Below are 18,393 nucleotides of genomic sequence, written 5' to 3'. Positions count from 1 at the left end.
ATTTCTTTTCTCTGTAAACACGCCTTGCGCGATCGGATACTCCGAGTAATGAAATTAACCGGCGCAAATAAAAATAAACGCAATATATTTAAAATATTTTCGAAACAAACACGCGCCACACCGCAAACACGAAACTTTATGCGCGGCACATTATTAATTTGTTATCAAGCACAAAAATATTTTCGAAGAAACGTGATTGCAACGTGAAGAGAGAACGTAAAAAAAAAAAAAAAAAACCAAAACCCAAAAATCTCGACTAAAGAACGGACACATTCAACGCGTCGCACTGTTCCCGATTTTGCCGAGTTGGACCAAATGATCTACGAGGAGCAATTTAGGGATGACGGAGGCTGTGTAGCCGTGGCAGCTCCAGTCTATCGGAGATATCCGATCAGCGCAACAGCTGATGGCTCGCGTATCTATCGACCCATCGGCTGCCATCGATATTGTAATAGTTTGCTAATAGTCCGACGATTGTTCGACCATTGATGCGACCTGTAAGCGGACACTGGAGCTCGTCTCCATCAGCGACACGATGCGAGCAAGGAGGAGAGCAAAACCATGAAACAGAACGAGACACAGCGGAGGAGAGGAGAGGAAGGAAAGAGAGCGAGAGAGAGAGAGAGGGTGGAAGAACGATCGAATGCCCGCGGAAATTTTAACGCTCTATAACATGCGGTAAACTCGATTATCCGCGGCTACGAATTCCCACTTTTTGTTCTCCTTCCACGCCGGATACGTACGTTTTCCGTGTTGCACGCGCCCGTATATGTGGCGTAACGTGTGAACGGTGAATAATGCCTCTATTTGCCGAGTTCGACTTTGCCGCCGCGGCGCCGGAAGTGTCGTCCAATTTTGTTGTCAAACCGATTCCCTTTGGCCGCCAGTTTTCGCGCTAATTGCTCCATTACCACCGGCAATTTCGGCCAATATTTTCTTGACGAGTTCGAATAAAATAACCGTACGCGATTAGCAAGCGTGCCGCTCTATCGGCTCTCGTCCCGTCACACACGGACACCATCCGTAATTCGCGTTTTGGTCATACACTCGTCTCTCCCGATACGGGACGGGGCGCATTAAAGTCCCATCACGCTTTAATGCAAATAAGATATGTTTCATGATGTTAATGCGCGGAAGGTGTGCTGCGACGGGTAAGAAGCGCTAATTTCATACGCATTATATGTGCATGCATTTAAATAATTTATAAACGGGTATGTGTATATATACCGCTACGGTTTTTAATATTAAACGGCAGTTTTCCCAACAGGTATTTTATTTCCCATTTTCTAGGCAGCGCGCGTCTCTAACAGGATACACCTCATTAATATTAATAATCCGCCAATTAATGTATGTACATTAATGTGTGTATCGAGTGCATTGAAAGACTTTAAACTCGAATGCCGTTATTATTGTTATTATTTTTTTTTTGTTGACTCGGCTCGCTAATTAAACGCCGATTACCGATAGTTTTGCATGATTTTTATCAGCGGCGTTTTCTTTCCGCTCCACGTAAGGCATCATCGCTCTTCGATCTTGGGCGGATCCCTGGTCTTTGTAAGCGCGTGTAAACACTTTTTACCGACGCCATTAACGATGACCACTCGGTCATCGTAGACTACGGAGGAAGGCGGATCGTGTGTCTTCAAACATACACACACACACAGTCGCCTTTTCTTCTTTATTTCCCCCCCGATTGGCCCTAATTATGTTTGCGCTTCTGAGTACAGAAGCTCGCTTCGTTTTTTTCTTCTAATTAGTCACACGGTTAATCATCACGCTAGAACACACGTCCGGTTCGGCTAAGGTCATTATAAAACGCCAGCTGTAAAGACGTATGTTTGTGTGTGTGTATGTTATTATTTCAATTTTATATCGCAATAAATTTAAAACATATAATATATAATCGCATTGTTATTTTTTAATCTTTAGAGGACCAACATTTTTTCTTTAAAATCTTGCAAACATTTGTCTTTATCGCTTTCATCAATTTATTAAATCCCACGCGCACAGTGCGCGAATGTGTTGATTTCACTTTGTGCCGTAGTACACACGCTCCGGGAAAGAGGAATCTACGACATGTGTATTTTTCTACGCGCGCGTATGTACAAGTAATTTGTAACGTGCGTGAACATTTATCGACGCGTGAACATTTGCGCGTGTGCGGTGTTACGGTTTTTTAAGGGACGATGAGTCGATCCTACGAAAATCGAAAAATACGACGCGAGAAGAGTTGGTCGCAGAAAAGTGATGCGCCACACGTTACAAATACGCTGGTAGTTGTTGCACGCAGATGCTGGTCGATGCACCGTAGGAGGTCGAAGTACCGGCGCATGTATGCGTGCGGCACGCGCGATGAAAAAGAGCGAATTCGAATCCGCGTTTGCGCCGCCGCCGCGCGGCGAAGCGACGCGCGGCACGAACGCGTCGCGGCGCGGCGCGTCGACCAGCAGCGGTGAAGTAACAGCTGTTTTCGTGTGTCGCGACGCGACGCAGAGGAGCGAAAAAAAAGAGGGTAGAAAGAGAGAAAGGGAACGAGGATGAGGAGAGGAGAAAAGCAACAATCGAAACCGTGTCGGGCAACGGCCGTGGCCCGCGCGCGTAGTAGTCCACAATAAAAATCGACGTTGTTTCAATGTCACGAATATTTTCCGCTGTTCCTTTTCACTTAGTTTCATCCGGCACGCACGTGTCTTAATGGGCGACACGGACGAGACGCGACGAATCCGCGACGATGAAAACGTATCGTCCCGCGAAGAGCATTAATTAGAGAGAATTATGACAATTAAGGTGTCTCACGAGAACAAAAGTAGACATGCTCGTCTTTGTAATGTAAAACGCCTGGTGTTCTTGGTTAACTCTCTTTTGCGCTGCATTATTTAATACTGCTTATTGTCGAAAGCACGTTATTGCGAAATGAATCTGCTCGATTTTTATTTGATCTTGTTGCAACAACGACGCGATACATTCGATTTTTGTTCTGAAACAATCTGATACCTACAAGTTATCTGCAATCAGTCGTATCATATGCAATTATATTTTTTATCTAATCAAATAATATAAAATAATTTTTTTAGAATATTTTCTAAAATTCATGTTATTCTATGATCCGAAGACTCTGATAAAATTCTTGATGCAAAAACTTTTATTAATTTTTAATAAAAATTTTACTATAATATTATGTACAACTATAAATATAATATATATGTAAACACTCATTTTTATAGCTTTTATTATAGCTCTATATAGATAATGAATATGCAGAAAAGTTTTATTGTTTGCTCGCGGAATATTATTCACGGTATTTAGAGAGGGCTACAAATTTCTTTCGCCATCAAACTGAGCATAAAGTTAATCTCGCGAATGCATGTGCGAAACTGTGGTAATAGTCGGAATATAGTGCGCGCTATCGAGACTACATACAAACAACGCAAACTCATCGGAGGTGTGGGAAGAGGGTGGTGCACATCCCGTACTAGCGGGCACGTAAAAGTCGCGAAAAGTCGTTCCCTATATTTCACGCGCATTTTCCGAAAAGTACACTTTGCTGATCACGTAGACGCGATTGGGCAACTCTAGTTTCGCGCTCACGGTCGCCCTCGGGGGCTAGATCAGCCAGTTCCGTGGTGAGTCTTGCGGGGGGAATGGAGGAGGAGGGGGGCAAAAGGGGACGAGTGAGAATAGGTAAAGGGGGAAAGGAAGGCGAATACAAGGATCGCGCGGGCGAGTAGAGAAAGGGGCGCCGGGGGGTGAGATGGGTTAGGTAGTTGAGCGCGGTGAGGAGGGTCGGTAGTTCCTGGGGCAAGGAGGCGAGGGTCAGTGGGACGACAGGGGGTGCGTTAAGCCACACCCGCAAAAACAGCCCCCTGCAGCTCCGGCAGCGACCGAGCGCATCGACCGACCAGTTTCCCCACCATCAGCACCGCACACAACGCAAGCGACAAGTTCGACTCGGTTTGCAAAAGCTTCTCGAGGATAGCAGCTAGTTCACCGCGCGGCTACCCGTCGCTCGCTCTAGCTCGCCGATCCTCTTTCACGGCACTACGTGCGCTGTACATAGTTACCTGCGATGATGCCGCGTTCTCTGTTTCCCTTCCTCTTTCTGTCTCTCTCTGTCTTTCTCTCTTCCCCCGTTCTCATCACCTACTACAGTTTACCAATAGAACACCCGTTTGCACCTGTATCCTATGTAAACGCGCACACCTATGTAAAAGGCGCTCCCTGTATCTACAAGGCGCGATCTCATAGAGTTTCTAGAGCCGGAAATGAAGGTACTCGGCTCAGTCAGCCGCATCTACTCTCAGAAAGTGCTGTATCTAGGATTCCTAGATTTTTTGTCCACGTCTTTATATTAATCAATAAAAAAAAATGTTGATTAGCGCGATAAACAAGAGTTGAAAATAAGAAATAATTTTAGATAATAATCATCTTTCTCCGCACATATTTCTTGCAAGATATCTCTATCCGATTGTTTGACAACTATCCACATTGAGAGAGAGAGAGAAATTAGAATAAAGGTGAAAGCTCTAGCTGACTTCGCAAATATTTGCGCACGATGCTTGATAACCATGTATTCTTGATTAAAGTCTGACGTTTGTACAAAGATAAAATTGAAGTTTAGTAATTATGATTCTCTCTCTCTCTCTCTCTCACACACACATCCGTGTCCATACATCGCGTTTATTCTTTTTTAGAAAAACACTTCCAACCAAGTACAATTCCCGTATGAAAAATACAAGACCTAACTTAAACACAGCTTTTTTTTTTTACCAAGTCGAAACAAAAACGTTGAAGTCACCGTGCTGCGTTGTACAAAGCACTAAAATTAATTCTTAAAGTATTCCGCCGCTATTCGCTCAAAAATTCTAATATCCTATTGCGTTGCGAAGGGTTGATATCCCCACCCCATGCTATTTCGTTCTGTCTCTCCTTCCTTCTCATTTTCTCTTATCTGTCGATCTCCCCACTCTCAAAGTTCCTTCTTCGAACCCCTCAGATGCCACCTCCAACATCACCATCGCCACTAACATCGCACGACCATTTCCACCTCCCGCGATCCCTTACGACTTCACCCTCCTTCGGCGATATAGTGCGCATCCTTTCGCGCAGACGACGAAGAAAAGTGCGAAAAGCTCGGCTTTTTGCGCGCGAAAACTTTTCGAACTACTCCACAACCACCCACTCAGAACGGCGCACTCGTAGAAGGGTTGAAAGTTTTTAAACCGTAGGATGGGGACACGTATGCTTTTAGCTTAAGGAATTCCTTACGTCCTCGACTCGCGGAAAACTTTCCCGGCTACGACGAAAAATGGTATTTTTACCACGTGAAGAAGACTTTTTGTAAATAAATAGCGAAGCTACCGAGTGTCTGCAAAATGTTCGAGCAAACTTATGCAAAGTTTTTTTCTCGGTTATTTAAGAGCGAATTCAAACAAGGCAAATATACATACAGGTGTATATTTGACAAAATTAGTCCAAAAAGAAACTAATTAACATTTTATGCTAATTTTTGTTTGACGTAATTAAATTATTAAATACGAATAAAGTAGTTTCCTTTTATGAAATTTTTCACACCGTGTTGTTTTATATAAATAAAACTTGCCAAGCTTCTTTCAATAACATTCTACTTCTTGCAAATGACAAGATAAAACGCAAGTGTATTTCTATGTAAGGGAATAATATCGTGACATAATTTTAAAAGGCTCGACAGCCTTCCGTTCTGTCTGACATTTAGTCTAAGTCTTGTACCTGTCGAGAGTAGGAAATGTCATAGACGGAGTAAATGTGACGCGAAAGGGCGGATCCATAGGCGTGGTAATACGGCCGACAAGAGAGAAGGAGGCTTTAATTAAGGCAAATAGAGAAAAGAAAAATCCTGAGGGAATTTATAGAGGTCGGCAGCCGTGCCGGGCGTTAAGGGACCGAGAGAACCCCCCCCGGTTGAGACGGGGGGGTCGATTCTAAATTCGAAGGACCCGGCCCTTGGTAATTTAGACCTTCGAAACGACTCTGCGGCCCATAAAGGGCTAAAACGCGAAGCAGACTTTACTGCGTTAATTTCTTTACACAATTAAAAGGTTGGTCTACGAGTTTCACTATTGTTTCCTGGGATCGTTTTTTATAGACATATTGCCGTAATAACACGTTAAATATTTTACAGTGTTCACAGAAAAAATATTGACGTAACTTTCGAGTTTGTTCGCAAGCAATTGCGTCGTATGTAGATAAAAACTGTTTGTAAAAATCTGACGACAGATTTTTGTGACCACAAAAAATAATCACTTATCACACTTGCAATATCTCGATGAAACACGTTTGGAAAATGCAATTTGCGTAATATTGTATGTAGGAAATATCCGGAATACATTAAAGCGTTTGCGCTTCGAGATGGTGGTTTTATTTCATAATTTACTGTAAATAGAGCTCTCTCACACACACGCATACACCAATACACAAAATATAACGTTTTCCGATTCTGAACCGCGGCGCGGTTCGGACATACGGCCTTTCAGAACTTCGATCGCTATTCACAGCGTGGCTCGTTCACCTTTTTACGCGAGTCAGAATCCCGAGAGAATTTTCCTCGGTGCCGGCTCTATTAGTGCGCCGAATAATGATGAGTTTAAACATGGCGTCGTCATGCCAGGGCAACGCATATACAGCAACGGCTAGTGTGCAGCGGTAGGTAGCCCGCTCGGATTAACTTGGCCGGTTGACGAAGTGATTAAACGTTGATTAAATGCAGACTAAATTGCAGTCAAAAATATCGATCCGCCGCCTTGACTCGGATCCCGCCTTCGCCGTAGTCTCATTTGTTCCCTTCGCCCCCCCTTGCTCTTCGTATCCCACGGTCACCTTTCAAACTCGTCCGTAATCACGGTTATCTTACTCGGTCCTAATGGAATTAGAACACCGGCTTTGATACAGTCGCGTCTCCTGGTGAATAATTACGAGATTGCCCGGCGACCAACGACGACCGTTCTCCTCTCTCAGCGTACGAGAGTGAGAGAGAGAGATAGCAACGAGATAAGTACAAGCCGGGTCCATGATCAATCCATTATCGCTGAATCCGTCACCGGAAGGATGTCATTCTGGTCGCGAGCGCATTGAGTTGCAGTTCGCGTCGAAACACACTCTCCGGGCGACTGCGATCACACGCTTTTTCAATGAAACTCGAAACGCTCTAGTGACGATTTTTACTTCATCATCGGATCGCACGCGCGAATCGCAAAGTGCAATCCAGCCGTGGAACAATTACGAGCTCATTAACGGCGTACGTTCGTATATGCGACGAACTCGCGGCGCTTTTCATCGGTTGCGCCGCGCGAACGCGATTTCACGTGAAACACACGTACGCGCGGCGCGTATAAAACGCGTCCGCAAAACCGCTCGTGCACTCGCACAAACGAGCAGCTGCACTCGGCTGCGATCTCTCGTGTTTGCGTACGAGAAGCGGTTTACGTGGTGTGGTGATGCTGGTGGTGGTGGACGACGGCAACTTTTAATCAATCCGATTATTGTCAGGAGGATTGGACCTGGCATCGTTCCTTCACTCGTTTCTGTGTATGCGTATTAACGTTTGACCCCGGATATCCCTATCGCACCCCCTCCCGCTATGCCACCTTCCGGCTACCTCTCTTTCGCACTCGCTCGGTTTACGCTCAGCGGCTTCGCTCTCGCCCGTCCGTTCAATAGATCTGCCATTTATATACACACAAATATATATATATATATATATGTATGTGTATATGTATATATATATATATATATCTAGACATTTATGCACGTGTACGCGCGGTGGGCGGAGGACGATTTCTCGATCGACCTTAATTGACTCGTCGCACCGGCGGCGTTTTCTTTTATTTTCGCCCTTCACTGCGCGCCCATCACGTTTCCCACCTTCCTTTTCAATATCATCGATGAAGCCTGAGTTCTACTTGCGCCGCTTAACGGGTAATCCCGTGGAAACACGCGGGAGCCACGAAGCTCCAAGTGAAAATAACTTCGATAAGGCAGTAACATTTTGCCGAGCAGATGGGATTTTTGCTTGGAGGCTGATTAGTCTACGGACAGTAATTAACAATCCCCCGTAATTGATACACGCGATATTTGCTTGAAATTGTACGAAGAAGACATTTCTGAGAAAATGTTTCATTGATTACGCAGAAGCGCCACAAGAAGAAAAAAATCGGGAGAAACTCAATTTAATTAAGACGAGAGTTTCGATAAAATATTTTTTTTTTTTTTTTTGAAAGACAGAGCTCTATCGAACCTTTAAATCGGATTGATTTGCAACAATGCGTCAATCTTGATCTCTTTTGGCGATATTATATATATTTATTACATATATAACAAATATGTAAAACCAGCTTATCATTCACGTACGACTCTTATCTCAAGCACGTTAAAATCTTATCAAGAAGAAAGCTGTTGTCTCCATCATAATCTGGAAGATTTCACTGTCGATAGAACACTGACTACTAGTTTACAACCGATCGTATCTTAGTATAGTTTGCTTTCTACTTTCATGAAGAAAATTTTAATTGAAGAGTAATTTAGAGAATTATTAAATATATATCAGAAGAGACAAGATTGTACCCGTTTTCATTCATAAAGCTTTTGCTTCAATCGCCGGTGACTCGAGAACTCCCGACGTTCCAAGGTTTTTACTAAGACAGACTCGCTCGAAGGTGATCGAGGAATACCCACACATATAAGAGAGACCGTATGGCAAACCCACGACACCCCGTATATGATTCGTAGCCTAGCTGTGCTTAGAAACCGGGCAGCGTGCAAATCGCCGTGAACGCGCACACACGCACGCATACACGTGCGCGCAAAGAAGTGGACAGCCTGGCCCTGACACTCAGAAGCACCATCAGTTATATAGAGACCGCCGACTGGACCACCACCACTACCACCATTCCGCCGATACCACCATTACGAAAGCGCCGCCACCCCCGTAACACATGGCGACGGCTATGTACGCGGAGGACGCGGTGGGGGACGACAAACGGGGACGGTTTTTTAAATCTAGCCATCAAGGATCCATCCTGGCCTGGCTGAATGCCCGCGCGCCACACATCGAAAGCGATCTAACGCGACCGCGCGTATATTTGTCGGCCGCCCATTATCCTCCTCGAAATTCAATTACCGGTACGAGCACGAAACCCATTTTTCCGACGCTCCGACGAGGAGCGTTTTCTTCTTGCGGTTCTTAAGACAATCGTACGGAGTACTTTTCTATAAACTATATTCGTCAAACAGACAATCCTCTCGCGTGATAATATATTTTTTTATTTGTGCTAATTTGCAACACTTGTTCAATGAAGTAAGAAAAACGTCAACTGTTGTGTAGTTCATCTTACACATTAGTGAAATGTCAATGTTCTCTTGTCGAGATCTCAAGAGCTTTTTTCCGATCGCGCGTAACCTCTTTACTTTTTGCTCGTAATATCGATCTCGATACCGCCATTAGCAAATTGAAACGCAAGATATTATCTCACGTCGTTTCGACGTCGACAATTATACGACCACCTCAGTGCAATGTACATACGATTAAAAATAATTACAGCGCGCTGCGTTCTTCTTCTCAAGCGAGTTCAAAGTGTAGCCGCGGCACTTCTTTCTTTTATTTCCGCCGCACGCCGCGCGCGAAAAAAGGGCACGCGTCCCTTGTTATCGCGGCGCGCAACCATTCATTAATTAAATGTAAAGCATATGTAAAACGCACATACGGTATAAAAATATAATTGCGCGATGAGGACGATGTACCGCTACTCTGTAAATTTGTCGATCGCCCATTATTCTCGTCGAAATTCAATTGCGGACGCGCGCGCGAAGCCTGTTTTTGCAATAACCCGTTTGCGATTCAAACTTGTTTGCGGATGAGACTTATTTTGCATTATTTACTCTCGCGCGCGCGCGCGCCTTCTTTCGTCCTCGTTGCTCTTCGCGAATCAATTAAGCCCCTTCGCACTCTTTCGCTTCTTATTGCTCGCGAGTTTTATCGAAATTTATTTCTCCTCTTTTTCTCTGTCTTTTTCCGTGTGTGTGTGTGTGTGTGTGTGTATTAATATAGTCTTATTTATTCTTCAGATTTATTCTTATCATTCTCACGTTGCATTCATGATAAGCTCGAACAACTATCGCAAACTCCCTTTGACACATTTTTGCGTCGCAATGCAGATCGCGCGTTACCCGCGAGTAGAATATAAATAGAATGTTATTTAAAAATGCGCGCCGACTTACACATCACACTGTTTTTATTGAATCATCATTATAATAATAACGTGTCGCAAATAAATGTTATTTGTTATATTACATTCTTTTCTAGCACGGAAATATTTATTTTTGTTACTTTTTACATGGGTTTGGATTATAGATACGTGTTTTTATATATATATATATATATATGCGTTGCATCTCTCACGAGAATCTCAGAATCTTTTATTTCTACGCGAATGGTAATCCTTTTTTGCAAAAACAAGAATTTTTTTTCTGATTAATCGAGAGCCGATCGACCGCACTGTGCATTCTCGAAAGCCCGTATTGTTTATTCCACGATTGGTAGACGCGATTGAAATCTTTCTCTCCTGTCCGACCTTTGTTCCCTGTCTCTTTCGATTCAGAATGTCCAGCCACAGGCCGCAATCGTCTGTTTAAAATATTACATCCTCTCACTCGGAGCAAATGGAATTGGGATCTTCTTAAGTTACTTCGTAACTTCATTTAATTGTTCAATGCGATCTTCTAAATTAAAAAAAAAAAAAAAAAAAAGATGTTATTTTAGTCTGTTAGAAAAAAAAACATTTTTTTTCGAAATAAAAAAAAAACAAATAAAATACTTTTATACGATGTAATTACAAATGAACATTCGACTTTTTGAATTTACGTACACGCACGTCTTCATTCCGCAATTTCGGAAATTAACGCTCTCTCTCCGAAGTACGTAGTAATATTATTCTACGAAAGTCATCATTTAATATTTGAACACAGATAAAACTATTCGTATGCATAATTGCAGATAGCTCGACGCGGCATTATATATAGGGGTAGTCATAAATTCTCGGCGCAACGACATATCGCTCCATACAGATTAAAGTAAAATGAAGTAACGTGCCTCTTTCCTGGCCTTCGATATTTTGAAATAGGAAACAAAACAAAACAAAAAAAAAAAAAAAAACAATTGAATGCATACACAACATACGAATGAAACAATTGTAAACATTTCTATATTTATCGCGTCGAATTACGCTGTGTGTTGTCTTTGTGGTGAAAATAAATATATGTTGCATCGATGAACTCTTAGAACACAAATGATTTCCGATAAACGTTACGATGATTAACGTTGCTGATTGCAAAATAAAAATCGCCGATTATTCGCCGTTGCGGTAAAAAGAAACCTGATGCGTTTTATCGTGGCTGGCGCTCGCTGTTGCGAAAATCTCATCACTTAAAGCTTAATAACCACGACACGCAGGCTCCTGCTCATTTATTTCCGCGTCTTTCGACCGCGATAGTTTTCCCTCTTTTTGTCGCGCATCCGGTTTTTCTTCCCTTGCTCTTTGGGTGCAAAAGAGCGAACGACAAAGAGAGAGAAAGAGAGAGAAGGACATCGAGCGAGCCGGGGCGGGCCGGGTCGAGCCCGCTAAAAAACGCCAGCGCGGGCCACGATGACTTTCGGAATCATTTTTCAAAATGTCTGCCGGTACCTCGAGGGGGGTGACCCCGACGGGTGGCGGTGCGGCAAGGGGGTGGCAGAGGGGTGGTCAACCCCCGTGGCGTAGGGTGGCAAGATGGCGCCGCACGGTAAATCGATGGAGGCTAGTCACTGCAGGCGCCCTCGCTTTCACAGCTCCAACTCGCCCCCCGTCACCCCCAGACCGCCACCCACTTTGCTCCCCCTTTTCTCTTCCCCCTCGGTCTCCCCCTCATTTTCGTGCTTTACGCAAGCGCTCGCACCGTGGATGTCGAGTCTTCGGTCATCTAAACATAATTTTGCGCTGGTCTAGCGTAGTAACTCAGCGTCTTGCTGAAAAAAAGACAAAAAATCGTTTTTCTTCTTTTTTTTACGCGGTGAGAAAAAAATCAATTCTCGAGAGAGAACTTTAACAATAAAAGTGTGGTCAATCAATATCTTTTTTTTTTTTTTTTTAACTTCGAGAGACATCTACGCAGAGATGCGACGATGTTTACTCGCGCGCACTTGCATTAGACGTATCGAAACACATTCGGTCTGCAAATAATTCGCGATAGGCGAAAGTGAACGAGAATTCGGAGGAGGGGAGAAAGCGCGTGCCCGATCGCGTTCCGATATGATTTTTCCGATAAACCCCATCTCATTTTAATATTCAACACCTGTAAACGCGCGCCCGGAACAAAGGCGAGATAGCCACCGCAGATCCGGCGAGTATTTGTATCGGTCGCATCCCCGCGCAATCCTTGTATATACAATAAAAATTTTCAGCGAGGTCGTTAAAACGGGTTTTTATACCGCCGCGCGCCGCGAACCTGTTTGATTCTACGTCTGAGAAATGTAACCGACGAGGGCGAGAACCCGACCACGGCTTTTAAAAAGAACATACGCCACAACAGGTTTCTGCGCACTTAATCCTTCCGCTTAAAACCGTCTCACTCACTCTTTCTTTCTTTCTTTCTTTCTCTCTCTCTCTCTCTCTCTCTCTCTCTCTCTCTCTCGCGTCAATGTGCAAATGAAAATTTTCATAGACATGTTAACGCCACGGTCTTCCTACGTGCCGACTAATGCCACGAAAGTCTCATAAGCGCGCTAATTTCATTACACTAATTAGAATATTTTAAAATTTACGTAAACGCGCCGGGCCACGCCGTACGACTCAATTACGAATAAAACTCGTGAGCACAAGCGAATTAAACGTCTCGGTGGGAAAACACGTGCGGCTTATAGGAAAGCATTTTCTTTTCGAGTAAAGTCACATTCAAAAACCCGCTAGCCGGCACACAAAAGAATATTGGCCAATCAGATTGTCTGATCGAATTAACCACTAGCATTTCATCGTCATGTGACCGAGCAACGTGCTCTAATGAGATTTATGTCTCGCGGTTTTGAACTTTGATATAGAAATCAACGTCTATATGGTGTGTATAAGCGTTTGCTAACGATAAAACTCTACTGCGGAAAATAGCGTCGATAGGAAAAATTTTACTTTCCACGGGCGATTCTATTCTGCTTTATGACACAATTCGAAGAGTTGTGGAAATATTAATAGAAAGCTATCTATACAGTTTTTACTTGTTTGTGTTTTATATTTTTTTTAGAGTAGTTTTATTTATAAGAACAGAAAACCAGAAATATATATTTGTCTCGCGCTCGTTTCAATCTTATCTCGATTTTTTTTGTTATATATATATATATATATATATATATATATATATGTATACATACATACATATAATACCCCGTGATGTTACAAAGTGTATTATTGTTTGATGCGTTTTAATGCACTTGTTCTACACAATATCATGTTATCGCACAAACAGATTTGCAGCGCGGATATCTCTCACCGCCGATTAAAAAATCGAAGCAGAAATACATGGATAATTAATGCTTATCGTATGTTTTATAAGAATGATTGATAATGCGGATAACAACACCCGATATACAAATGATTGATTGTCCGAAATGAGGTTACAATCAAAGCGTTGAATTGCGCAAAAATTCTATTTACCTGATAGCTTAATTGTATCATTAACCCGATATTAACTCGATAATTAATATAATAATAGAGAATAATAATGTCTTTAAAATATTAAACTCTTTCAGAGATACATATTGGGAGGAGGGGGAGGTATATTGCGGAATGTAAATTAACCGATCATTTTAAATACATTTATTATTTAAATTACGTGATTTATCGAACTGTTACGCTTCTCTCTCTCTCTCTCTCTCTTTCTCTTTGCAATAATTCGCATTTTCGCATTTTTAATGTTCTTTTTTTCTCTCTATCTCTCTCTTTCCCGCGCGCACGGGATTCACTCGCGACAGAATATCCAATATCTCCGCACTTACTGTATGCACGATATTTTTGTTAGACTTTTAATCCTTAATCTCAGCACAGGTCTTTGTCAATAACACTCGCTGATTAAGCGTATCGAGTAATCTAACGCGGATTGAAATTGATTTATGACGTGAACAACAGATGCGGAAAAATGGCAAATCTCAGCTCACGGTAGTAGAATTGGACGGTGCGAATCACGATAATTGACATTGAAAAATTAAGCGACATCTTATCGATCAATATAATATTATTACTAAAATTAAATCTTTCTTAATTGATGCGCTTCTAAAGATATGCTATATTCACTCTGATCTCATTCCGATCAATGCGTACGTTATGTTTGTATATTTGTTAACTTCTTTATTTAAATAACGTGTCGTTATTTAATAAAAAAACTCGCTAAATTGAAAACTGTTTGTCACGTTTTGCGTCATGCGTGCAAGTTCGACCTGGTTGTTTTTCGTTTGTCAAAACGGCTCGTATTTATTATTATAAATATTTTGAACGTGACTTACACGTGACGATTGTAAGGACAATACGAACGAAGACAGAGCGCGCTAAACACACCTCTCTTGTCTCGAGAGAACCATTTAGCTACGAAACAGAAGCAGAAAACCATCGAGCGTTCCGCGAGCCAGTCGATCACCTGACGCGACAACGAATTAAAATAAATAAAGGTGTATTGTAGAGTATTGGTGTTAAATAAAACATATACTCAGTTATTCTCAGAGACAGAAAGACATTTGTAAGAAAATGTAAGAAACCTCAGCATTCTGTCAGAGCTAAACAGGCGCTAAAATATCACGTGACACGAAACATCTAGATATTGTCACACAATTGCATACTTAAGATACACATTCGCAAAACAAGGTATATATCTTATCGTTAAAATCGAAGTATATTGGTGGTCGAATAATCGCTTTATAAGCGACAGTACATGTGTGATAGTAACATTGGGACTGCGACAAACATGAAGACGCAAGTTCTTATCGGTTTCTTGCTCGTGTGCGCCACAGCCGGTAAAAATATTTGCATTTTTATTTTTTTTTCTTGACAACTCTTAATTTTCTGACAAAATATTTGACAACTAATTTTGTTTTTATTGACGATGATATGTTCGTTGAATATTTTTTGTATTCTGACTATGTAGGTCTTCCACTGAACAATGCTTCGGAAAAAACACCACAGAATTACGATCTCTGCACCAAAAGTGATGGAGTCATGTGTGTATACGACGACGATGAGAATCTAGTGAGACTGAGGTTGGACGATGACGACGAAGAAGATAATACAGACCTAACTGACATCGAGAACTTTGTCTTCTTCTTGCTGTACACAAGGAAGAATCCTCTTCGTTCGAAACCGCTGTATGTCGATGACGAGGACGCGCTGAAGAGGACGAAATTCGACCCCGCCTTACCGACGCGTTTCGTCACTCACGGATGGATGAATTCTCGCAAAAGCGCGGCGTGCACCTTGATTCGCGATGGTATGTTGCACTGTCGAATAATCGTCCGCAGCGTAAAACTTTTTTCCATTGGAAAATGTTTCAGTTTCTCGATAAAAATACACGTATTCTAAAAAACAGTAACGAATTTGCTTCTCAATGAGAATTATTGCTGTGATCGCAGCCTATCTCAAGCATGGCGATTACAACATCATCGTCATCGACTGGAGCAAAATCAGCATCAAGGGTTACATTTGGGCAAGCAATCGTGTTAAGAGAGTTGGCGAATTCGTTTCGCGCATGATCGACTTCCTTTCGAAGCATCAAATGGAATTGTCGGAAACCATAGTGGTCGGCCACTCGCTTGGCGCCCATGTAGCTGGTATCGCTGCTCGCAATGCCAAAGGCGAGGTCAAGTCCGTCATAGGTAAGTTTTTATTCGCCCGACACGTTTAACAGGATATTGAATAAAAAAAACTTTGACATTGTAAAACGAGCACTACATCTCGAACTCGTATTAAGGAAGTGTTTCCTTTTTTGTTTTATTGATTGAATACTATTGCGGACCTTTTTTTACCTAAAACAACTCGACTTCTAATATAGAGATGGTTCATTACTTTTTACACACGCGATATTTGCGGTAAAATTTGTCCGGTTTCTAAAAAATGTTTTTATTTACTTTTTCCATCGGCATCCGGTGTATCTTTAAATCCGCATTATTTGCAGAAAATTGTACAATTCATTTTCCGTGAATTATAAAAATGTTTTCTTAAGTTACAAAATTGATCGACGTTAAATCAATGATCAACATCCGCTGTTGATGTTTCAGGACTGGATCCAGCTTTGCCACGCTTCGAACTAGTTGGACCGGGATCCAGGATATCATCCGATGATGCGGAGTACGTGGAGATTATTCACACAAACGGCGGCTTTCTCGGCTTCTTGTCAGCCATCGGGGATGCCGATTTTTATCCGAACGGAGGCAAAAAGCAGCACGGGTGTCTGACGGATCCTGGTGGCGCCTGTTCTCACGCCCGCTCGTTCAGATTCTTCGCCGAGTCTATTACCAGCACTTTAGGCTTCCACGGAAGAAGCTGCTCCTCTTACAGAAAATTCAAACGGGGCCGGTGCAACGACTCGCCCACGTCCATCATGGGCGGACACAAGTCGCTTTTCATCGCGCGCGGTAAATACTATCTGAAGACCAAGTCAAAATTTCCGTTCGCGAAAGGACCGTTCGAGAAATTCAGACGTTTGAACAGCACGATCTGAAATATCTCGTTACGCTGCCGTTATATAGCGTAGGATTCTGGATTTGGAAATTTATTGCGCGCGGAACAGGAAGGAGGATCCGCGTCGAGCTAAACTCATTTCTCTCAGCAATCGATCGGACGAGCGTTCACGGTGCGTAATTTCGTTTCCGCCCGCAGCGGCTGTTTCGTGCGCGAGTGTATTGCAATTCTCGTATACCGGGCATTCTTATAGAGTCTGAGCGAGAGATTGGCGGCTACTCGGCAAGCTATCCGATTTTAGTGATGCTGTTCATTAAAAGAACATAATAAATTCGTCGTTTGATGACAAACGTAATCGCTTGACTACAATATAAGCGGCAAGTCTTGCATTATGCAAAATGTATCACGTTGTTTTGTCAAAAATACAAAATATACGAAAAAACACTCGGTCTTGCAAGCCAAGTAGTATTAAACAACACGCGTATCAATTTCTCTACCGTTGTCTTTGCAGAAAATGCAAACATACACAAGAGAAACGCGGTCTTTCAACACGCGAATTTCTCAGACCAGACTTAGTCGCGATGCTTTAAATTTTATCGCAAAATATCCCGCACGTATCGCGCATAGCAACAAAGATAACAAGGTGATGTGGAAAACAGTCGGATTAAACAGGCGATACGCTACGAATTTTAGGCTCCGGGCTGTTTCCGTTAAACAGACGTAGTTATTATTTATCATTTTGACATAATGCGTACGCGAGCGTCGAAAGCAGACAAAAAATAAAAGTGACCCCGCGAAGAGAAACCGCGCTCGAAACGAGAATCTTCGTCGTCGAATAATTTTCAACGTGGATACGATGTTTTAATTCGCGGAAAGGTACAACTGATTTTTTAAACGTGTAAATTTGGTAGTTTTTATTATATAATAGAAACACGTAGAATATTAAACACTCTGTCATGCTCGACGATCACAAACATCCTGGTGTGATATTATCTATACAAAGAAACAACAATTTATACTTCTTTACAACAGAGCACTTTGATGTACAAATGTATACAAGGAATTATTTTTTATAAAAACTCTTTGAAGGTACGTGTACTGTTTTTTACCAACCCATTAAAATGTATACACCTAAATATTATAATAATAATAATAATAATAATAATAATAATAATAATAAAATTTATAATCAATTATTTTCAAGTAAACATGTAAACAGAGAGAGAGAGAGAGAGAGAGAGAGTGTGTGTGTGTGTATGTGATACTATTATGTAACATTTTCTAATAACATTTAAAATTGAACGACTTTCGCCAACATGATTTAAAAAAAAATTTTACAAACGATTTAATTTTTTGTAGCTTTCGAATAATAAAAAGATACAAATGCCGAGTTGAAAAATTGATATTGTAAAAAGAATGTTTATACATCACGGCATTGGGATTGCACAAAATATTTGTGCTCTGCTAATATGCTAAACAATAATATACAGCAGAGATAACTGTGTGAAAACGTTCGGGAAATATTAGCAATTTCAAAAAATGTTACGGTTACATGCTCGCAATTGATATAGAATATTCAATTTGAAACGATTGATTTTCATCGCTAAATTATGACGCGATATCTACAAGCTCGATAAGGCGCCGAATGTTCCCCATTGTGGATACGCGCCGGATGCGC

At 42.0% G+C, this 18,393-nt stretch overlaps 1 protein-coding gene across 1 annotated transcript; it reads left to right on the top strand.

Moving 5' to 3' along the window:
- Nucleotides 1-14,679: 14,679 nt before the first annotated feature.
- Nucleotides 14,680-17,794, top strand: LOC109864006 (inactive pancreatic lipase-related protein 1-like). Its single transcript, XM_020444772.1, has 4 exons — nucleotides 14,680-15,055; nucleotides 15,187-15,525; nucleotides 15,668-15,910; nucleotides 16,313-17,794. Exons 1-4 carry the CDS (start codon nucleotides 14,974-14,976, stop codon nucleotides 16,753-16,755), a joined length of 1,107 nt encoding a protein of 368 aa, XP_020300361.1. The 5' UTR covers nucleotides 14,680-14,973; the 3' UTR covers nucleotides 16,756-17,794.
- The last annotated feature ends 599 nt before the right edge of the window (nucleotides 17,795-18,393 follow it).

The sequence above is a fragment of the Pseudomyrmex gracilis genome, unplaced genomic scaffold, assembly GCF_002006095.1.
Source record: "Pseudomyrmex gracilis isolate BER0280 unplaced genomic scaffold, ASM200609v1 scaffold_16, whole genome shotgun sequence".
In the NCBI taxonomy this organism is placed as follows: domain Eukaryota; kingdom Metazoa; phylum Arthropoda; class Insecta; order Hymenoptera; family Formicidae; genus Pseudomyrmex; species Pseudomyrmex gracilis.
This window is presented reverse-complemented; position numbering and strand designations above follow the sequence as displayed.